Below are 21,374 nucleotides of genomic sequence, written 5' to 3' on the forward strand. Positions count from 1 at the left end.
CATCAGCGCAGATGGTGAAAACGCCCGTGATGTGCGCCCCGAGTGAATGCTGGTGCCCCCCTTGAACGACCGCAGAACGCGTGTCTGACGAGGGAGTGCAAATGACACGACCCGCAAAAAAACGGGTCGTGATTTCTGTCTCGTCCATGTTGGAAATCCGACCGGGCTCCTCCACAAGAAGCGGATGCTCATCGAACAGCTGTTTCAAAAGTCCGGGGAGGCAATCGAGTGTTTCAGCTTGTAAAGCGGCAATCCTGGTGAGCTCCAGCGTTCGACCCTTGCGGATGGCTAGGCGCCCGCGAGCATCGCGCAGAAAGGCATTCCACCATTCATGGCTCGGCAGACTGCCGGCGAACTGGCGACGCGGGGCGCCCGACATGCGCGGGAGGCGTGAGAGTTTCACAAGATAAGCGCCCGCCTGCTTCTGGTTGAGACACTGCCCAGCCCGGGCAAACCCCTCCAGCAGCCGGATACAGTACTCCAGTTCATCTTCAGTGAAAATGCTCTGTCCTCCGCACGATGGGCTCTCCTTGACGAGCTGGAGCACCTGATCGAGCGGGCTGGAACGAATCCACTCGGCCGAATCAGCGTGTTTCGTTTTCCAATCATGAACTGTGGTGTGACCGCACTGATAGCCCTGTTCCGCCAGCCGCGCGGCTATGGCCCGTGTTGTCCAGCCTGTAGGGCGATAGATTTCGCCCCCTTGAAGGGTCACAGAGTCTTGGTAGACAAGCTTGAGAGCGACTGCGACGGCAACATTGTGCTTTTCTCCTTCGGGCGCAGCCTTCACTGCCTGCAGCCACGCGAGACACCGAGTTGCCGCCTCGGATGCACCCGCCATCGATAAAAAAGAATGACTTTATTATAAATTCAAACTGGGGAGCAGATCAGAGACCACGAAGTCGACTTGTGACGCAAATACCAGTGTGTTCATATTCAAACGGAAAACCCTAATGTAGTCCAGCGAACACTTTTTGTTCATATTCAGGCGACCCCCCTCTACTATCCATAGCATAGAAATGAGCATTCGGTGTTTCAACCAGAGTTGGCTGCGTAAAGCCTCTAAAAGCTCAAGTTTTGCGATAACTCTACCCCGACGTGGACTGCACACACAACAGCCGTCCCCTCTTCGAGGGTCCAGCAGTTTGTGTGTGCGCGGATCGCCTTTTCACTGATTTTGCACTGTTTTTGGGACCCCCCCCCCCTAGTTAAAAGGATTCGAAAAGATTTTTGGATTTGTTTGAAGCTCGTTGATCAGTCAAACAGTGCAAGTCGGGGTAGAATTTTGAATATTCAGTCTTGTTTTTTGATTGTAAGAGGGCATTGCTGCCATTGGTTTTCTATTGCGTGTTGTTCGTTTCCATTGCTTTTGTCCATTGCTCTCCTTCGTGTCCCCTCTTTTGCCTCCCCATTTGCGTTTGCGTTTGGAGAACCAGCCGTGATCGCCACCCTCTCTCTCTCTCTCTCTCTCTCTCTCTCTCTCTCTCTCTCTCTCTCTCTCTCTCTCTCTCTCTCTCTCTCTCTCTCTCTCTCTCTCTCCCCTTCCCGCACAAGCACATTGTGCGCCTTTGTTGGGAAGCCGTGATCGCGCCATAGTGTTTGATAGGCCGGCGAGTTTTTTCTTTTTTTATAACTTTTCGTCTTTTTCGTTCTGCTTGGAGTGCTGCGTTCTCGTCGCAGTGTGTGTGTGTGTGTGTATCAACTGTGTGAGCATGTGTGGATGTGCTCATCAGTCGATCGATCGACAGCAAAACAAAACGAAACGACAAACCGAAAAAATAAAAAAAAAAAAGGTCGCGCTATTTTTTTTTTTTTTTTTTTTTTTTTTTTTTTTTTTTTTTTTTTTTTTTTTTTTGCCTTTGTTTTCATTCACAGTGATTTTGTGTGATTTTGTGTGATTTTGTGTGATCACGATTCGCTTCACTTCACTTTTCATTGCGTGCATGGTTTTGCGACACTTTTTCAACATTGTTACGCTGATGATTTGATGAGATTGCGAACGAATACGCAAATTTGAGATTCGTGATCAACACTGTGCAAATCTCAGAACGAGAGAGGTGGGGGCCACATCTGAAAACCCCGTCCGTGCATGGGGTCCCAGTGTCAACGATTTTTGACATGTCAAGCAAAGACACACACACGCAAACCGAGGTTTACCAATTTTTTTACTGCTGTTGCTCCGAGTTACTTACTTGTCTTGTCTGCTTTGGCACAGGAAACTTATACCCTTCATCTCCAAAACATAAAGATGGCCGCCTCCGCTCTCGATGCACTCAAGGAACTCACCACCGTCGTCGCAGACACGGGTGTGATTGACTCGATCGCAAAGTTCAAGCCGACCGACGCAACCACCAACCCGTCGCTGCTGCTCGCGGCCGCCAAGATGCCCGAGTATGTGCACCTCGTCGACGACGCCATCGAGTATGGCCGCTCCAACGGCACCGATGCCGACAGCCAGGTCGCCCTTGCTGCCGATCGCATGTTTGTCAACTTTGGCAAGGAGATTCTCAAGCACGTCCCCGGCCGTGTCTCGACCGAGGTGGACGCCCGCCTCTCCTTTGACCGCGAGAAGAGCATCGAGAAGGCCAAGCAGCTGATCGCCATGTACGAGGCGGTTGGCGTGCCGCGTGATCGCATCCTCATCAAGATGGCTTCCACCTGGGAGGGCATCTCGGCCGCCAAGTACCTCGAGGCGCACGAAAACATCCACTGCAACCTCACTCTGCTCTTCAGCTTTGCCCAGGCTGTCGCCTGCGCCGAGGCTGGCGTCACGCTGATCTCGCCGTTCGTCGGCCGCATTCTCGACTGGCACGTCAAGACATACGACAAGAAGTTTGCCAAGGAGGAAGACCCCGGCGTGCTCTCGGTCAAGCGCATCTTCAACTACTACAAGAAGCACGGCTACAAGACGATTGTCATGGGCGCCTCGTTCCGCAACATTGGCGAAATCACCGAGCTTGCCGGCTGCGATTTCCTCACCATCAGCCCCAACCTGCTCGACGAGCTGCGCAACGCCTCCGCTGACATTATCACCCGCAAGCTGGACGTCGACGTGGCCCAGAACCTCGACATTCCCAAGGTGTCGCTCGACGAGAAGAGCTTCCGATGGCTCCACAACGAAGATGCCATGGCCACCGACAAGCTCGCCGAGGGTATCCGAAAGTTTGCCGCCGACGGTCTTGAGCTCGAGAAGCTGATTCGCCACAAGCTTGGTCTTTGAGTGGTAGACGGGCGATGAAAAACAAGAAAAAAAAAACAAGAAAAGTGAAAATCAAACCCCGCATGGAACTGGACTTTGTCGACTGTTTCTTGTTGCTCGTTTGTTTCTCTTTATTAAATACCCGTTGCTTGGATGTTGGCTTGCTGATCGATCGATTGGTTTCGAGTGGAACGACTGTCGAATGAAAAAAAGCCAAAAACCCGTTTGAATCGAATCCAGAAGAACGAGCTTCCCGTCTCGTGTTATTTTTAGGCCATCCATGATAGATCTACATTTCCACCAGTACTAATAGTACTTAGAACGGTGAGTGGAGGAAAGAGAGCCCAGTCTTCTCCTCACTCTCAGACGAAATGGCCGCTGTCGCTGTCGCAGGAGGGAGCCCAGCCGGCCTTCCGCTCATCCGCGCCATCTTCTTTGCCGAGTTTCACTTCATCACTGGACCCAAGATCACCTACCAAGTGCCGGAAGGGTTTATCGGGCAGGACGTCTTTGACGCGATTCACGAGTACATTATCACCAAGCCACAGCTCTGCGACAAGCTGATCTCAATGTGCGCGACTTGCATGTTGTCGATGAGGAGCCCATTTCCTGTTCAATGGATCAAAGTGGATCCAATGGACGAGATGGAAAGGGGAGGACGGGCACCAATGCGAAATCCCACTCACTTACTTTGGCTTGTATTCACCGATCCGACCCTTGCACCTGACGTGCTGGTGACAGAAACGCTGCCGGATTTACATTCGTTGGACATCCCGTCGCCATTGAAAATAAAAAGTACGAGCGAAACGCGCTCCTGTTCAACCTGGGCTTTGTCTTTGATGCCGGCGTCGAGATCAAGGCGTTCGAGCCGACCATTCGCAAGATTGCGCACTATTTGTACTCGATGGAGGTCAGTCTGAGATTGAGATGCAACGAATTGTGGATGTGCATCGCATTTGGGGCGAGTGTGCCATGGTTGTTCACTTGTGCGGTTTGGTTTGCAAAAGATTGAAAGCGAGTTCATCTACAAGCCCGAGAGCAAGAGTCGGATTGCCACCATCATTCAGCAAATGTACATTGAGTTGAATGCCGACAGATATTCTGTCATTCCTGTTGGCAAGTAGTCGCGATGGTATGAGTTCTAACGCTGCAAGACGATGCCGTCTGACTTCCGTTCTGCTGCTATTTGCCTCTCTGCTCGCGCCCCCGCGCTCTTTTTTTGCTCCGTGTAGACGATGCCAACACATTCCATCTGAAAGTCGTTCCACTACTTCCCGACCCAGCAGATGTGCCAGATCATAAAGTACCCATTTTCATCGCAGAACGCCGCCGCTTTGCCTCCGAGGCGTGGGACTTGACCATGCAACAAGTAATTGCTTCAGCATCTATCTCTGAGAATCGTTTCAGGTGATTTTGTTCGGGCGTGGTCGGTAATGTTTGTCGCTCACGTTGCCTCTTTCCATGTGACCTCTCAGATCCTTCCGCACATTGACGGAATCAACCATGTTAAGCGCATCGCCGTGCTCTGTGACGTAGACATTGAGCTTGTCCGGCAGTGTCTTCAGCATTTGTTGTAAGTACCATTTTGTATATGACGGCTTTCGTCGAAGCATTCCGCCGACTCACTTGGAGTTTGCCGGCTTCTTAGATACTACGGAATTATTATCTTGATTGACATTTTTCAGTACGGAAACCGGTACTCTGTCACGTCACTCGTATCCAAGCTGGCCTCGAGTGCGCTGTTGCAGCACCAATGCGCCAGCTTTATCATGCAATGCGGAGCGGTTCCGCCAAACTTTCCAATCATCTTCTCGTTGTACTGCAAGCTATCGGCCGATTTGCAGTACAAGGATTTCTGCATGGACTACAATCTGAATAGCTTCCATATTGACGAAAGGTGAGTGCGTCTGGGTGGTGTTTGAGTTGCGTTTGTCATGTGGGAAAAAGCGTTGCCTCACTGGTGCACTCGCTTCGCCAGGCGTTTCATCCAGTTTGGACTGATTCACCAGTTCATCCATACGCTGCACGAGTACCCAGTGCGCACTGAGCCAACGCGAGAAATGGACGAGAGCATGCCAACCGTTCCTGCATCCATTCTCAAGTGAGTTTTTTTGACTTGAGAATAGCGTTCTGATGGTCGTTTTTTTTTTTTTTTTTTTTTTTTTTCCCGTGTTGCTCACTTGGAGTGCGTCTGCTTTCATCTCGCGCGAGACAGATACCTGGACGGCAAGCGGAATATGGACGAGATTTGCTGTGCGCTTGGGCGGAGTCGTCGTGAAGTGGAAGATGCGATTTCGGACGATCCATTTACGCTGGTCATTCCAAAGTGACCAATGGAACAACGAAATCTTGACACAGCGAGTCCGATCTCTTTTTGTATTGCATACACACAGTTTAATCACAGTTTCAGTCTTGATTTTTGTTTTTCCCCCATTTTCCCGCGTTCTGCTCAGAATCACTACTTGATTCTTCCCAAATCTCCTCTTCTCAACTCAAATGCAGCGCGAGTTAATCTCGCAGCCATCCAGCTACCGCAAGCTGTGCATCGAGTACTCTGATGCCTGCAGCCTCGTCCCGAAGGTACAACAAGACGGATGGACTGAAGGACTGACGGACTGATGGACTGAGACTGTGATTGAGATTGATGACATCACTCCCGGTTGCTGAGCTCACCGTTCGTTCTCCTGTTGCTGCGATTTCCTGACTCTGATTGCAATTGTTTGCTGACCGTGGCTGAATGGACTGCTGGTGTTGAATGTGTGTGTTGAATGTGTGGGTTGAATGTGTGTGTGGGTGGTTGACAGGAGCGGACGGTCGAGCTCGGTGACGTGCTCTTCAGCTCGCCGTGCGAGTACCAGCTCATGACGACAAAGACGCACTCCTCCACTCCCAGCAACACAGGCTCAAGCAATGCAAGCGCAGGCACCACAACAACCACCACAACAACCACCTCGTCGAGCTGGCTCAAGGGCGTCGTCTACGTCGCTGTCGAAGGGCTGCTGCTCGCGCCACCGCCAAACGCAGTCCTCGCCAGCCCTCAGTCGCAGACGAGCTACGACAACCCGATAGCTGATGCCACGCAGTGCGTTCCGTTTGCAAGCGTGCTGAACGTCGAAGTCGCGCGCGCCTCAGTGTTGCCAATGTCAGCGCTTTGCTTGTGCATTGACATGCTGCTCGGCGAGCTGGGCGGCCATCGATCTGTCGTCAGGTTCCGCCTGTGCTACCTGCCGCACTTGGAGTCGCTCAGGCTCATCATCTCGATGCTTTTGCACCGCGACGGCGAGCTCGGCAACAGTGCCGTCGTGCAATTTGGCGACGTTTCCAACGCACTCCGGCAGAGAATCGCCGTCGACCTGATTGAAGCGCGCCGCCGACCTCGGCACTTTGCCAAGCGATCGCACGACGGGCGCATGCCGAAAGAGATTGCTGCGCTTGGCGGAGCCAATTCTGCAGCCAATAACTCGTCCAACGCGAGCGCGCGAAACGAACTGCTCTCTGGTGCCGTCCAGCACAACCGCTACTCGGACATGCACAGTGCGCGTGGCAAGGAGGTCGCCAGGATTCTGGACGAGGCTGACGGCGCTGCCGACGCCTCTTTGGCAGAGTTGCACCGCCAGGGACAGGTCATCAACAATGTCAATCGCAATCTGGACAAGATTGACGGCTCGCTGCACTCGTCGCACGCCATTCTCAACTCGATGAAGTCCTGGACATGGATTCTCAATCCGCTTGCGTGGGTTGGCGCCTCGGCCTCGGCCTCCGTTCCAAAGGACGCGGCCGCTGCTGCCGTTGCCGCTCAGGCTGCCAACGACAAGGTCTTGCGAGAGGCCCTCACTCGGCAGCTGTTTGAAATCTCTGTTCTGACCTTCTCCGACTCCTCGCAGCCATACCTCCCAGTCACTCCCGCCACGCTCCGCGTGAGCCGCGACCACCTCGAGTTTTGGCGCGACAGCATGCCCAAGCTGATTCCCAACAGCTCCATTGCCGAGGTCCGTTTCACCCCGGTGCCTTACTTGATTGCGCTCGACTACCGGCAGACGCCCCAGGCTCTCCCTGTCGCCATTCACATTCTCTCGCGCGATCCGCAGGTGCTTCTCGCCATTCTTGAGCGAGTGGCTGTCATGGCGGGCGGTGCCACTGGCGCCCAGCGTCATGCATACAATGCTGCCCAAGAGGCGCAGTTCACTGCACAGTCCTCCTCCAAGCCCACCATTTTGGCAGGGCGCAGTGGCGCGAGCGCCGTTCAGCAAGAGCTGCACCAGCCCACCTCGTTCCAGCCCCACGTCGCCCATGTACACCGTGCTTCCGCGCTCGGCCAAGACACAAGCCGCGACAGCACCAAGGGCGACTGGCCTCACACGCAATCCCCCGCCAACGGTAGCAGCAAGCAGTCCATTTCAAAGAGCAGCAGCACCGACAGCGCGAGTTCCAACCGCAGCAATGGCGACTGGCACCGCCAGCAGCTCCAGCAGCGACAAGAGCAAATCCAGGCTTTCGAGAACGATCTCGGCGCTGTTTCTTCTCGAGTCGGTGGCCTAAAGCAAAAGGCCGCCATCATGGGCGCCGAGCTTGATATGCAGAACGCCATGCTTGATGAAACGCAGCGCAAGATGGATCGTGTCGAAGGCAAGCTCGGTTCTGCCCAGCACAAGGTGCACAACCTCATGAAGTAGTGGGTGAAGTCGTGGGTGATTGTTTTTTTTTTTTTTTTTTTTCTTTTTTGAATGCATGGGTGGTTTTGTACTTTTACTGAATTTGGGGTGCACCTCCGATGAATGATTTTTGGAGGGATTCTGTATAATACATCGTTTCAAACAGCAAGACTAACGTCAATAGTCAACAAAATCCATTGAAGAAGACTAGACTTGTTACTGCTCTGGATTCTCGCACGAACCGTCCTTCCACCCGTCGCGCCAGCGCTCATCCACACGCGAGCAGTCAAACTCGGGCTTGCCTTGACGCCGATTGACCTCGTTGTGCAGTCGGCAAAACCATTGCGAGAGGCCGAATCGCGAGGTGACGACAGGTTTGTCGGTTACCATTTCCCCGCGCATGTGATCCGCGCAGTAGTCGCACGGGTAGACTCTGCAAGCGCGAATCATCCATTAGAGACAAACCAAAAGTCAGAGATCAGAGGACGGCGGAAACTGTCATTCCACGCAAACAACAAACCAACACAAGAAGTTCATACCGCGAAAAGAAGGTGAGAAAGTTGGACATGTCGGACTGTTGCTTTTCGGATGGCTTGTCTGGATAGTACGCAGCCATCGTGTGCAAGAAAGTCCAAGTGGATCGGCCAAGTTCGACCGAGTCTGCAGGGCAGTCGTCGCGAATCTTTACGTTTATGGGCGGAAGGGAGGCAAGGGGGGGGGGTCAGTTGGTCATTGAGAATTCGCCATGGAGCGACGCATTTTGTTGTTCTTACTGTGGGTGGCTGGGGTTGACTTGCAGGTGCTTCTTGAGCTGCCACAGGGCTCGATGACTGTGCTCCCAATGCAGCTGCAGCCAATACCCCACCAGCAGCAGCAGCAGCAGCAGCAGCATTGTTGGCGGCCTTCCCTGCTCCAGATGCCGCGCCACTCGGCCCAGACCCAGATCCAGACTCACTTGAGCCAGACGAGTGACCTGATCCAGCAGCGGGTGCCGCGTGCTTGCTCTGCTGGGACTGGCCCGTCGTCATCACTGTCTTGGCGCCACCGCCGCTCGTTCCGCCTGCCTTGCCGTCCGATCCGGCGCCGACGCGCGTCCACGACTTGAAGTCTGTGCAGATCTTGCATGTTGCTTCACGCATCCGCATTGCCTCGGCGTTGGTCATATCGACGCCCGTGTAGTCGACGCCCGGCTTTGGCTTTGGCTTTGGCGGTTGGCTCGGCGTTGCACTGGGATCTGCTTGAACCATTGGATGCCCCAAGGAAAGTGACAACAACTAGGACTGAAATGCAATGTAATATAATGCAATTGGATGAATATCGTAGTGTGTGCAACGTGGAGCAATCCAACAGACATTGTCCAAAGCAAGATGCTCAGAACTTTGCCAGATTATGAGCAAACAGCCAGGTTTTGATGCAAGTATTACACTATTGTACAAGCATGTTGCTGATTGACCTGGATCGATGATGCATGGGATGAGGAGGTCTCAGTCTCTATTCCTTTGCAGCCATTCATTCTTCTTCGACATCATGGCCTCGTTGCGCGTCGAGTACGAGCTGGAAGGCCCAGCGGCGGCAGGAGGATCAGCGGCCGCAGCAGTTGTGTCGCTTGAGCAGCAAATCCTCGGCATGTTGCGCACACTCGACGGCAGCAAGGTGAGCAAAGCCAGAAGAGACAAAGACGAGGCTAGACGACGACGGAGACGGGATCAATGACGCTGCAGTGCTCGCCCCAGCTCAACGATGATGCGGACGCTGCGTTATTCAGAAAGCGAGAAAGGCTTGTATTGAGTCGGAGTCGGAGTTGGAGTTGGAGTTGGCGTCGGAGTGGATGAGCAAACACTCGCTTGGCTGGAAGCACCATTGAGCATATGGAGCGACCTTACTGTCCCCACTGTCCCTCTCTCACACACAATGCACCTCAAGTGCACAAACTGCTGCTGTGGCTGACTGACTGACGTGTTGCCATTGCTTTGAATGATGTTGGCAGATTACAATGACCGATCTCAATGCAAATCGATCTCCGGCAGAGAAGCAGACCATTGCTGCAGCCATCAACAAGCTGCTGAGCTCGGTAAAGGGCGACCCTGCTATGCTATGCTATGCTATGCTGTCTGTATTAGCACGACGTTGTGTTTGCAGCAGAACCAAACAAAAAAAATTAACGGATGGTTTGCGGCAGGGTCTGGTGGAGATGATCAACAATGGCAATGCAGTGAGGCTTATTGCGTCAGCCAGCAAGCTCGCAGGCATGGACGCAGACGAACGACTCATCTACCAGACAATCGAGTCAGTCAAGAACAGAGGTACGGCAACGCAAAAAAACAACAAACGATGATGGGCGATTCATGGTCGCTTGGGAACTGACAATCCGGCTCCTTTGATCTTTGATGCAAATCTCTCTTTCTGTACATCGCTGCAGGTATCTGGACTCGTGATTTGCGGCACAAGACAAACATTGGCATTGGTCAACTCAACAAGACACTCAAAAAGTTCGAGACGGCCAAGCTCATCAAGGCAGTCAAATCGGTGGCGGTAAGCAATCCGTGAAACCATGTCTTCACCATTGGTTTGGAAACAAAAAACATGTCACACTGACCCACCAGAGCACATCACATGTCGCCCACAGGCCTCCAAAAAGAAGGTGTACATGCTCTATGATTTGGAACCCGACAAGACCTTGAGCGGAGGCGCCTGGTACAGCGAACAAGAGTTTGACAGCGAGTTTGCGCAGCAAATCCAACACGCTGTGCTGCGATACCTCAAATCCCGAGTAAGTGCTGAAGTCGGCAGTGCATTTGCATTGCACTTTTTCCACCTTGCTCACACCCTGTGCTCTGTGCACTGTCGTTCCCGCAGTACGAATCGTGTAGCGCGGAACGCAAGTACATTGACAGCTTTGTTTCCTGCGAGGAAGTCACCCAACACATTGCCGACATCAAGCTGGCGACCATCGCTCTAAGTTTTCAAGAAATTCACGAGGTGCTCATTTCGCTCGTGTACGGCGGCGCTCTAATTGTCAAGAGCCATCCGCTGCCGTTCACGCGCTATGACAATGCACCAGATCCAGATGCGCACTACCTCTCATACTTTGTCATGCAGCAAGAAGATGTCGATCCCGGGCTCCAGCTCTTTGCGTGGAAGGAGCTTCGCTTGCCCCCAACTCCCATGGCGACAGTGCCTTGCGGTGTTTGCCCAGTAAGTGTTTGGGCGAGACGGAATTGTGCCGCGCGAGTTTTGGTATTTCTTTTCAGAAGCTGAAATTGACCTTCGTTCTCTTCTCGCTCTTCCCCCTTCATGTCTCAGGTGTTTCAATTATGCGAAGACGGCGGTATCATCTCCCCAGAGACGTGTCAGTACATGGATGAATGGTTTGCTACGCGACGCCAAGGGCCCTCGTCCACAATGCAAGCCATGCAGTTCTAGATGCAACGAAATACACTAGCAGCTTGGTAGTTTTTGATTCCATTCTACAAGACGGATTGCTTTCGTCAGTCAAAATTGAAAAGATTTAATCATTGTATGCTTGCAAAGGACAGGGTCGGAAAACACCATTCTAAATGCAAAACACACTTCAAAAACGCATTTTGAATCGGAAAAACTCAAAATCCACCCAATAACATCCACGCCAAACAAAAACAAACACACCAAAAAGAAAAGAAAGGAAAAAAAAGGACAACAAGCTCATTGAAAAACGCCCCAATACAGCCAGAATACTCCCAAGAGCACCGCAAGGACTCCGAACAGCAGCGCCTGACCCAAACTAGAAGAGACGAAGGGCTTTCTTGCGCTCAAGCTGCTTCCACTTGGGCTGCTTGCTGAATTCGGACTTGGTGCACTCGAACAGCTCTTGGAACTCGGCGTCTGAGAGGTAATGCTGAGCGATGGTAATCAAAATGAACATGAATGCAACTGACGCGACTGGTCCCACCACACCACCTCTCCTCGTTACACATAAACTCAAACGCAACCCAACATACCTCCATCATGGCCTCGTTCACGCCAAACGGCTTCTTCACCAGCTCCTGATAAGAGTAGGTCTTGTCAGGCTTGAACACGTCGCTGTCGATCTCGCTCTTGGGTCTGAATCCACCGCTGACGCGAGCAGCACCATTGCTCGCACCGGGCACTGGACGAGGAGTAGCCTTGGCAGTGTCAGTCGTAGCAGCACCAGTGACGATGGCTGGGCTGGTCGCTGTGCGGACAAACTTGTTCGCGTCAAGCGTCGAGCCAGTAGTAGCAGTGGCGCGCGGGAGCTTGCCGGGCTCGGTTGCAGCAGGCGAAGAAGAAGAAGAAGAAGCTGCGCCAGTAGATTCGGTGCGCTTGTCAGATGAAGAAGCAGGTGCACGGGATGAGGCGTCCGACGGAGCTCGAACCAGCCCAGCTCCGGGACGACGCACAGCGCTCGTGCTCGTCGATCCAGAAGGCGACGAAGCCGCACTAATGACCTCAGATCGCGCGTTGGCGATTCGCGAGCCGGTGAAGGTTCGCTTGCTCGATTGCTCCACCTTGGCCTCGAGTTCGGCCACCTGAGCGAGAAGCTTGCCACGCTCCGTGGCAGTCACAGACTCCAAGTGCTTGCGCTGCTCTTCGAGCGACTTGAGCTTGAGCTCGAGATCGGTGATTCGGGCCTTCAGCTGCACATTCTCCACCTCGTGTTGGCGTGCGTCCATCTCGATCTGGTGGGTGCGCTTGGTGGAAGCTGCGTCGCGTGCTTCTCGCGCGACATTTTCCACGGCGGAGCGCTCTGCAAATCCGCGCAAAGACAGCAGCTCCTCACGGAAGGCAAAGGTGGCATCAACATCACGCGCCGGTCGTGCAGCCAGCTGCAGACGCAGCAACTCGTTTTCGTCCTCCAGCGCCTTCACACGGCCATTGGCAAGCTCCAAGGCCTGTCCGAGCTCGGGGTGCTCGTCGTGGCGCGGATGCTTGTTCACCTGGCTGTAGATGGGAGACTTTGAGCGCGATGACGACTCGCCGTCTGCCCCGTTCTGATTCGGGGTGGTAAGGAGCGCGGCATAGTCGGAAGCCGGCATTTCGATGGAAGCCATCGATTCGCGAGGGTCGGCGTAGCCACCGTCGTCAGAGCGCGGGTTGCGCTCGACAACCAGCGTGACGACAGGCAGCTCGGCCGGGCGCCTCGGCACCGCCACCACGGGCGCAGCGTGTGCTTCTGGCTCGGCGACCTTGCTGTCCTTTGCGTCGAGGGGTTTGGCAGCCGGCTTGGAAGCAGCTGCAACAGAGGCGGTGCGGGGTAGAACAGCCGGAGGAGTGGCTTCGACTTCAGGCTGCGGCGGCGCAACAGCCTGTCGAGCAGGTGGTGTCGGGGGCGCTTCTTCTTCTTCCTCTGCTGCTGCTGCTGCTGCTGCCTCCTCTGCCTTTGCAGAGACTGCAGCGGCAACCTCAGTTGCAGCTGGTGCAGGTGTAGATACAGCTGAGGACAGGGGCTTTCCTGAGAGTGTATCCAAAGTCTCGTAAATTCCCTCGTCGTCGTGGTAGCCTGGCGAGCTGACGGCAGGAGGCGTGGTCGGCACGGGAGCAGGCTTTTCGACATCGACACGGTTGAACGGCAGTGGCATGCGTGGGCGAACACTCATCTTGCTCGAGGGAGCAGAGCCTGGCGCTGCAGGAGCTGCCACATCGGTGGTAATATACATGTCTCCGCTTTCGGACGGCAATGGCATGCGCGGGCGGACGGTCGATGCAGGGGCTGGCTCGTCGCTCGTCACGTAAATGTCGCCATCCTCGGCGGCAGCGGCGGGCACTTGAAGCGGCGGCCGTCCACGAGTGCTTGGCAGCGGCGGAGGCTCGTCGCTCGTAACGTACATGTCTTCTTCGTGAGCGGTGGTCGTCGGAAGCGGCATTTTGGGCCGTGCGCTGCTGGGCGGGGCGACGGCTGGGGCGGGCTCGAGTTCGAGGTACTCGTCGTCGTCGCGCGCCGGCTCGTCTGCTACAATGTAAAGATCTTCCGCGGCGGCAGGAGCCGGCGTCGGCTTCTTCTGGGACCGAGCCAGAATGGCTGCGCTGGCTGCGGAGGGAGCAGCTTGTTTCGGAGCCGGCTCGTCTGTCGTGACGTACATGTCCTCATCATCCGCCGCTGCAGTAGCAGGAGGAGCCGCGGAAGCGGGCTTTGGCTTTGAGCGTGCCAAAATGGCTGCACTCGCGGCAGACACCTTCGGAGGAGGAGCGGACGTTTCGTCGGCCGTAATGTACAGGTCGTCTTGAGCTGCAGGAGCGGGCGCTGCGGGCTTGGCGTTCGGCTTTGGCTCTGGCACGTCAGTGGTCACGTACATGTCCTCGTCGGCGGCGGAGGTGGCCGGAGCAGGTGCTGCAGCGGGCGCAGCAGCAGCAGCAGCAGTAGCAGCAGCAGTGGCCGCGAACGGCAATGGCATCTTGGGCCGAGTGGCTTGCGACTGCGTGCGCGCTCGCGGCTCGTCGGTGGTCACGTACATGTCATCCGAGGCGGCGGACGTGGCCACCGTCGGGGTCTCGTAAATGTCATCGTCAGCGTTGTCGGAGGGGGCCTCGTACAGTTCCTCTGCGATCGCCGGACGGGCGGCGGGAGCCTTTGAGACGGGCTTGGCGACGGCGGCGGCGGCGGGCGTTGCGCGACTTGTTTCCATTGTTTCGTAGATTGGTTCGGCGTCCGCTTCGTTCGTGTCTTCAGAATCAGAGTCAGTTTCAATAGCTTGCAAAATGATGCGGCTGGCCCGCTTTTGGAAGTGCTCGCGAGCGACTTCTTGTTCGTCCAGCCCGGCGAGATCGCGCTCTTTCTGGCTCAACTTACCCTTCACTTCGGTGAGTCTCGATTGCAGGGTGGAAATCTTTTTCTGGCGCTCGCTCTCTTCGTCCGCGTTGTCGGTCGCGTTGTCATTCGGGTTTCGCGAGATGGTTCGCGAGGGCGGAGCTGGGGCATCGGTTTCCTCGGCTGCCAGTGCTTCGATTGAAGAGGCTTTGGTGAGCTTGCCAACGTTGTCGAGGTCGCTGCCGATGGAGTCTGCCTTCTTGAGCTTTTGATGGCGCTCGGACTCGACCAATGCCTTCTTGTTCATGATCGAGACCATAACATCTGTGCGAGCCAATCAACAAACAAAAAAATGAAGAAGAAGAGTCGATAGGGAAGAACAGACAGTGTCAACAAAAGTGAGAGACAGTTTCACGCAGCAACCGCACCAATGGCGAAAGACAAATGCCGTACCAGATGCCTCCGAGACAATCTCGTGAAGCCGTTTCACCCAAGCAAGCATGTCATTTTGATCGAAAGCCTGAAGGAGGTAGTGCTCGCCCTGCACCGTGCTGACGCTAAACACGTTCGGTCGCTTGCGGTAGCTGTATGCGATCTCGGCGACGCATTGGCTGACATCCAAGACGCGCAACGGAGCCGCATCCTGAACATGGATGAGCACACAAATTTTGGTCGAGTTGGAGCAGAGGTGAGGTTTCAAGCTGATATGATCATCTTTTGCGATGCTTTGCTGCTGTTACCTTTCGCTTGGTAGGGTCGAGCTTGGGCGCATAGTGGTCCTTGTAGGCCGCGAGTTCGTTGCCCTTCAATGTAAAGTAGAGCTTGTTCCACGACCGGTCCTTGCTCTTCTTGCCGCCTTCCATGACCAGCTTGCGGTGCAGGTAGCCCTCAAGCACATCGGGGTTGGACGACTTGCTGTGTGCATCGCCTCCCGCGTCTGCACCAGAGCCATCCACTGCTCCTGCTGCTGCTCCAGCTGCTGACTGGTCCTTGCTGCTGCTTGAGCGGGACGATACGTCGGAGGCAGTGCGATCGCGGATGCTGCTTCCGTCAGCCCCCGACGCCGACGCCGACGCAGCAGTGGCCGCAGCAGCCGCCGAGTTCACAGAGGCCGCCGATGCGCCACCGACAGGCGAAGCGGTCTGCACGGGCGCCGGCTTGACGACCGCGGCGGACTGTGCGGAGAGCGACGAGCGCGCAATCACGCTGTTGACGAGCTGCATGCCGCTCTGCTTGCGTGTCGGCGGGGTGCTCGTCCCACTGCCAGTTCCATTGCCATTGCCATTGCCATTGGTGGTGGTGGTGGTGGTGGTGGTAGTGTTGCCTGCAGAGGCAGATCCAATGCTGGCTGCATCCGCGTTGGGGCCGTTGATGTTGTCGTCCGTGCTGTCGACGCTGTTGATGCTTGTTTGGCTTGCGAGCAGCGCTGCATTCGGCACGACCATGCGCTTGCCCAGCCGCGGCGACGATGCGGGCGACGACGACACGCTCGATGAGGCGAGCTTGTCGACGGCCGCGGACGCAGAAGAGCCGCTCGCTGGCCGATGCGGAGGAGGAGGAGCAGTCGTCGTGCTGCTGCTGCTGTTGTTGCTGCTGCTGCTGGCCTCCGACGCTGCTGCTGCTGCTGCTGCTGCTGCTGCTGCTGTCGCTTGAGTGGACGCCGACTCGGTTGCTGCTGCTGCTGCTGCTGCTGTTGCAGATGACTCGTGCGTTGAATCACTCATTCTTAAAAAAAAAAAAAAAAAAAAATGAAGAATAATCAAAAAATGAAGAATAATCAAAAAATGAAGAATAATCAAAGTATGGAATTTGAAAAAAAAAAAAAAAAAAAAAGGCAACAACAAACAAAAACTCAAAAAAGGGTTTTGAAATGAAGAACAATGGAAAACAAAACAACAGAATGACACAAAACGCAGAAATGATCATAAGAAGGGAGAGAAGTGGAAAAAGGAGAGAGTGAGAGAGTGAGAGAGAGCGAGGGAAGGAGGGAAGGAGGGAAGGGGATGGGGAAGGGGGAGGGGAAGCGGGGAAGGGGAAAGAAGAAGGAGAGAGGCGCGGTGGTGGGAAAATAACGGATGAATGGAAAACGAGACGACGGAATCACACACGGATGGAGTGTGAGAGGGAAGGGAAGGGGAGAGAGAGGGAAACAACAAGGGTGTATCAACGAGGAGAGTGCGTTAGGGGGGGGGGTCGGTGGTGCATCAGTCGCCGGCCGAACGAAATGCGAGAAGCACGCAACAAAAATACCACCAAACCAAAACACGAAAACAACCCAAGATTCTAAGATTAGCGGTCAAATATCCGAGAGAGCTATACTGTACATGCACAACAAGAAACAAGCAAGAAACAAGAACAAAATCCCGAACATGGAAGACAAAAAACCACAAACAACAACAACAACAACAACAACAACAACAACAACAACAACAACAACAACAACAACAACAACAACAACACAAAAAACACCAAAAACTGCACAAAAGTCTGGGGTCACTGTTCACTCACAACATGGCAACTTTAAGGGCGAGGGGGCTGGAGAGTATCGTAGCCGTTCGTGCCGGAGGGAGGCGCGGGAGAGCCGATCGTCTCGTACTGCGAGGCTGACGCCCCAACGTCGGTCACAGGCGAGCCAATCGTGTCGTACTGCGAAGTTGAAGAGCCAGCCGGGGTGACAGCTGCGTAGTTTGACGTAGAGTGTCCAACAGGAGCCTTGGAGAGGGTGGATGAGGCAACGTCCAGCTGAGCATAGTTTGGAGTGAACTGCAAGTCCGAGTACAGACCGGCGTCCTTGGTGCCAGTAGAGCCCGGTCCCCAGGCACCCACATCATCGTAGTGCGCGTGCTGAGCGGAGATCAGCTCAAACTTGGAAGGCGAGTCGGCAACCCAGGCGTTCGTCTCGGTGGGGTCAAACTTTGACTGCTTGGCACGGATGGGCTTGGCATGACGACGGCGACGAGCGACAATCACCAGTGCAACGAGCAGAAGAAGGCATAAGCCACCAAGAGCGGCTCCGAGAATAATGGGCAGCAAAGAGGAATCGTCCCCATCGCCTTGCGCAGCAGAAGAGGCAGAGACAGACGCGGCCGATTGGGCAGAAATGGCAGAAATGGATGCAACCGACTGTGCAGAAGCGGCCGACGCTGCAGAAACAGCCGACTGGACGGAAGCAACGGACTGGGCAGAAAGCACCGACTGGGCCGATCCGGCAGACTGGGCAGATGCAGCCGACTGGGCCGAAGCAACTGACTGGGCAGATGCAGCAGATTGGGCAGAGACCGACTTGGCACTGGACGCTGATTTGGCAGACACGGACGAAGCAGAGATAGCAGATTGCGCAGAAAGAGCTGAGACGGCAGAGCTGGTTGCCGCCGACGCAATCGACTGAGCAGTCGTCGAGAAGCAAGTGTTATCTGCCGCCATCGTGTAGCCGCTGTAACACTCCTGGCAAGTGGTGCTGTTGCAATAGAGACAGTTGGTTGGGCAGCAGTTGGTGGGCAGGCCACCGTAGCAAGTCGCGCACTCAGTAGGACAAGCTATTTGAGGGGAAAATGCAAAGTGTGTGATCAGCGTGAGTACTGAGAACCCCCGGAAATCAAAGGTGCAAGTCGCAGCATTGACCAACGTACAAAAAACAAGCGCCAGACTGCCGTAGGTGCTGGGAGGTGTTCGCACGGCGCCGCCGAACGAAAAGTTGTGGGGATTCAATTCGGCAAATCCCGACTCCGATGAAAAAACTCCCTGGAACAGCCCAGGAGGAAGGGTAGTGGCGCGGATATTCTTCAAGCTTCTGCAAACAAGTACAAGCACGTCGATGAGAATGCAACTAGCACATGCAAAGCACTCGGCAACGGGTGACCAAAGCTACTGACATGAATGACATCTCAGCCAGACCAGCAAATGCGCCGGGAGCAACGCTAGAGATGAGAGAGGAATGAAGGCCCCTGGGAAAGATGATAACGGAACAATGTCAGTGTTTGTGTGTCGGCAAAGAGGAAAGCTTCAAGTTGTCGCAAGATGGAAAGAAACCGTACAAAACCTGCAAGCTTGTGAGCGAAGCAAAAAGCCCAGCGGGCAGAGTGGTGAGTTTGTTTTGAGTCAAGGACCTGTGGAGGACGGAAAACCCAACCAATGTCAATGTCATGTTTTGTGGTTTGCAGCAGTCTACAAGCGAGTGGATGTTACAGGGAGGTCAGCCGAGAAAGTCCTGCAAAGGCTTGCGGTGAGATGGAGGTGATTGCCGAAGCGTCCAGTTGGCTGAGGATGCAAGCAACAAACAACCGGTCAGAAACAGCCAGGCAAAAAAAAAAAAACCAACAAGACGCAACAAGCATGAAAAGCATGACAAGGCAAAAACAACACCAACGCGCGACCTACAGAATTTTGAGATTTTCCAAGCCATTAAACTGTTCCGCGACAAGCTGAGTCAGGGGGGTCGAGTCGAGACGCCTAAAACAACAACAACAACAACAACAACAACGCCATCACCAGATTTCGTTAGCATTGCATTCCTCTTATAGCGTAGATTTTGTTCCATGAAGACGTACAGATAGGTCAGCTGAGGCAAGCTGACAGACTCTTTAAAGTACTTGGTTGGAATCGAGGTCATTTCCGACGAAGGCATCGATCTGCCAGAGCGCGCTGTGAGATGCGTCGTGTGCAATGAGCAACGAAGAAGGCTAGAAACCTTACAAGAGTTCCAGTCCTGGGAGCGCTGTGAGACCAACATTTTGAAGCGTAGTCACCGCACTGTTCAACATGAAGCTGTCGAGGCAAGCACAGGTTTTGTTGTTAGTCACCTTTCGACTCAAAACGAAAAACAGCGGCGCCATTCACAAAATCTGCCTTACAGGTTTTTCAGGTTTGGAAGCAGCTCGAGGACCTGAGACGCTGGCACGGTGGTGAAATCACCGCTCATTGTTCTGATCCAACGCACAAAAGGACAAGCAAATGAGAACAAGTTTGAAAAACAGCGAGCCCTCCATCAAGCTGAACACTGTACAGTGTATTGAGCGGCGCCAATCCATTCAGTGAGAAGGGTGCAAAACCGCCCACGCTGCTGATTTCCCTGCAGTGCAGATTGGGAAATTCAGCCAAAGTATGAGCCAACAATCGCGACCACCTGATTGCAACATCACAAGCACCACCACTGCTCTATCTTACAGAATGGCCAACTGTTCCAAGTGATTGAAGAAATAGGCCGGAATTGTCGCGTCGTCAAAATCAACCGACCTACAAAGCGCGCGCACGCACGATCGTGGTTGTGAGAGTGTGCATACATTACGGACTGGCAAACTGCTACAATTAAACTCAAACTTACAGCTCGGTCACGCTCGTGTCGACAATCATTGAATTTGAGAATGCAGCAGATCCCATCAGGCTGCCATAGTCACAGCAAAAACGGAAAATGACCAAGAATGAGCTGCACATTCCCACTGTGATCGCGTTCGTCAATACAAACTTACACAAAATTGAGAAGAGGCAGTTGTTGGAAGGCAGAATCCTCGACAGATCCCGGTCCGAGCGAGTAGGGAAGAGTGCTGCTCCCAAAAGATGAGTAAGAATGAGCAATCACACAAAACCATCAGAAACAACGGAGATCATCTCTTTACATGCGAGTAAGGCCGGGAAGGGCCGCTAGGTCGGCAGCGGAAATTGCGGTCACTCCGGAGTTGAGCAAGTTGCTGTTTGATTCAATAGAAACATCACATCGTACAACGTGATACAATGTGAGCGGCCACAGAAGGAAAGCCGGCAAAATTTGGCGTCATCACGACACTCACAGATCGCCCCACGGCGGGTCGACGTCTGGAAAGTCGCCATAGTCCGCAAAGGCGGTAAAGCTCGCGGTGCAGACAATCTGCTGGTATGCGCAGTAGCACGCCGAGTCGCATGGATCCGGTGCGGCGTTGACCACCGCGGCGGCGCCGAGCACAAGAACAAACCCGACCACCAAAAGCCGATTGGACCGTATTTCGAAACGTGTCATTTTCCCGCTTTTGCTTTGGGTGTTGGAAAGTGGATCTTGAAGCAAACAAAGCACAAGGCAGACAAACAACAAATATAGGAGGGCGATGGTGAGCATTGATGGACGAATTTGGCTCGTAGCCAATGTATGCGTCAGCCGAAAAAAGCGAGATATTGTTGAAGGGGAAAACAAAAAATGCCAAAACAAGGAAGAGAAAAAAAAAATAAACAACAACAACAAACCCACCGCAATCCTCCGCGTTGAAGCAATGACGAAGTTTTGCTGTGCTACCTCCCTCCCTCGAGATAGAAGCTTGTTCGTGAATGCAGCATTTTGTCGCGGTTGGTGCAGTCGGTGGTCAAGTGTCATGGGTGCATGTGGGTGTGTGGAATGGGGCACGACGTCGAGGCTGATGCGTGAGATGTGACAATTGGGCGTATTCAATTCGCTGTTTATTTTAATTGAAGAGAACCCCTTTTCTCTGTCTCTCGTTCTCTCTCAATCTGTATCGCTCACACACTCTATATCTCTATGTATCTCTATGCCTGTCTCATTGATTCATTTTTAATGTGAAAATGGCGGGTTGCGTGTGGCTGAGCAACTGCACTTTGAGCAAAAGAGGTGACAACGGTATGTTGTGGTGTCCAAAGCGCCTCTTCCCCCGCGTCGTCGCCTTCCCGAGCGACACATGCAAATCGGGAACACCACTCCACGCACTGTGCGGCTTACCGTAAAAACAAATGAAAAGCAAGATCGAAAGAGTGGAAAAGCAACAAAAAGAGAGACTGGGAAAAAAAAAAAAAAAGCAACAAG

At 53.9% G+C, this 21,374-nt stretch overlaps 8 protein-coding genes across 9 annotated transcripts; 4 read left to right on the plus strand and 4 right to left on the minus strand.

Annotated features, from left to right (window-relative positions):
- Positions 1 to 109: 109 nt before the first annotated feature.
- CAOG_08722 (hypothetical protein) lies at positions 110 to 838 on the minus strand (the record flags this gene model as incomplete). The annotated part of the gene is made up of 1 exon (XM_011272040.1): positions 110 to 838. A coding segment is annotated over one exon (729 nt), but the record flags the coding sequence as incomplete, so codon positions are not given.
- Positions 839 to 2,215: 1,377 nt separating this feature from the next.
- On the plus strand, positions 2,216 to 3,353 carry CAOG_03546 (transaldolase). The gene has a single exon (XM_004348405.2). It carries the CDS (start codon positions 2,249 to 2,251, stop codon positions 3,218 to 3,220), a length of 972 nt encoding a protein of 323 aa, XP_004348455.1. The 5' UTR covers positions 2,216 to 2,248; the 3' UTR covers positions 3,221 to 3,353.
- Positions 3,354 to 3,556: 203 nt separating this feature from the next.
- CAOG_03547 (hypothetical protein) lies at positions 3,557 to 5,616 on the plus strand. Its single transcript, XM_004348407.2, has 8 exons — positions 3,557 to 3,770; positions 3,941 to 4,109; positions 4,207 to 4,315; positions 4,432 to 4,568; positions 4,675 to 4,772; positions 4,848 to 5,096; positions 5,178 to 5,300; positions 5,415 to 5,616. Exons 1-8 carry the CDS (start codon positions 3,571 to 3,573, stop codon positions 5,527 to 5,529), a joined length of 1,200 nt encoding a protein of 399 aa, XP_004348457.1. The 5' UTR covers positions 3,557 to 3,570; the 3' UTR covers positions 5,530 to 5,616.
- A 1-nt stretch (position 5,617) lies between these two features.
- On the plus strand, positions 5,618 to 8,022 carry CAOG_03548 (hypothetical protein). Its single transcript, XM_004348409.2, has 2 exons — positions 5,618 to 5,779; positions 6,004 to 8,022. The coding sequence occupies exons 1-2, from the start codon at positions 5,696 to 5,698 to the stop codon at positions 7,870 to 7,872; spliced, it is 1,953 nt and encodes a 650-aa protein (XP_004348459.1). The 5' UTR covers positions 5,618 to 5,695; the 3' UTR covers positions 7,873 to 8,022.
- CAOG_03549 (gfer protein) lies at positions 7,935 to 9,123 on the minus strand. Its single transcript, XM_004363220.2, has 3 exons — positions 8,625 to 9,123; positions 8,391 to 8,533; positions 7,935 to 8,284 (listed from the first exon to the last, which is right to left on the minus strand). The coding sequence occupies exons 1-3, from the start codon at positions 9,096 to 9,098 to the stop codon at positions 8,068 to 8,070; spliced, it is 834 nt and encodes a 277-aa protein (XP_004363277.1). The 5' UTR covers positions 9,099 to 9,123; the 3' UTR covers positions 7,935 to 8,067.
- Positions 9,124 to 9,348: 225 nt separating this feature from the next.
- On the plus strand, positions 9,349 to 11,341 carry CAOG_03550 (polymerase III polypeptide F). Its single transcript, XM_004363221.2, has 7 exons — positions 9,349 to 9,504; positions 9,839 to 9,922; positions 10,031 to 10,154; positions 10,271 to 10,383; positions 10,478 to 10,621; positions 10,708 to 11,046; positions 11,155 to 11,341. The coding sequence occupies exons 1-7, from the start codon at positions 9,379 to 9,381 to the stop codon at positions 11,272 to 11,274; spliced, it is 1,050 nt and encodes a 349-aa protein (XP_004363278.1). The 5' UTR covers positions 9,349 to 9,378; the 3' UTR covers positions 11,275 to 11,341.
- Positions 11,342 to 11,409: 68 nt separating this feature from the next.
- On the minus strand, positions 11,410 to 16,317 carry CAOG_03551 (the record flags this gene model as incomplete). Of its 2 annotated transcripts, XM_011272013.1 has the most annotated exons (5): positions 11,410 to 11,725; positions 11,829 to 14,509; positions 14,636 to 14,917; positions 15,047 to 15,236; positions 15,334 to 16,317. In XM_011272013.1, 5 exons carry the CDS (start codon positions 16,315 to 16,317, stop codon positions 11,612 to 11,614), a joined length of 4,251 nt encoding a protein of 1,416 aa, XP_011270315.1. The 2 variants fall into 2 exon arrangements, with proteins under 2 accessions (XP_011270315.1, XP_004363279.1); XM_004363222.1 differs by having other exon boundaries at positions 11,612 to 11,725; positions 11,829 to 14,917.
- Positions 16,318 to 17,014: 697 nt separating this feature from the next.
- CAOG_03552 (hypothetical protein) lies at positions 17,015 to 21,365 on the minus strand. Its single transcript, XM_004363223.2, has 16 exons — positions 21,291 to 21,365; positions 20,377 to 20,617; positions 20,206 to 20,277; positions 20,059 to 20,133; positions 19,914 to 19,973; positions 19,757 to 19,825; positions 19,596 to 19,661; positions 19,444 to 19,515; positions 19,286 to 19,357; positions 19,141 to 19,221; positions 18,971 to 19,042; positions 18,779 to 18,850; positions 18,628 to 18,699; positions 18,466 to 18,537; positions 18,223 to 18,383; positions 17,015 to 18,129 (listed from the first exon to the last, which is right to left on the minus strand). Exons 2-16 carry the CDS (start codon positions 20,580 to 20,582, stop codon positions 17,114 to 17,116), a joined length of 2,238 nt encoding a protein of 745 aa, XP_004363280.1. The 5' UTR covers positions 20,583 to 20,617; positions 21,291 to 21,365; the 3' UTR covers positions 17,015 to 17,113.
- Positions 21,366 to 21,374: the final 9 nt, after the last annotated feature.

Source organism: Capsaspora owczarzaki (assembly GCF_000151315.2).
Source record: "Capsaspora owczarzaki ATCC 30864 unplaced genomic scaffold supercont2.5, whole genome shotgun sequence".
In the NCBI taxonomy this organism is placed as follows: domain Eukaryota; class Filasterea; order Ministeriida; family Capsasporidae; genus Capsaspora; species Capsaspora owczarzaki.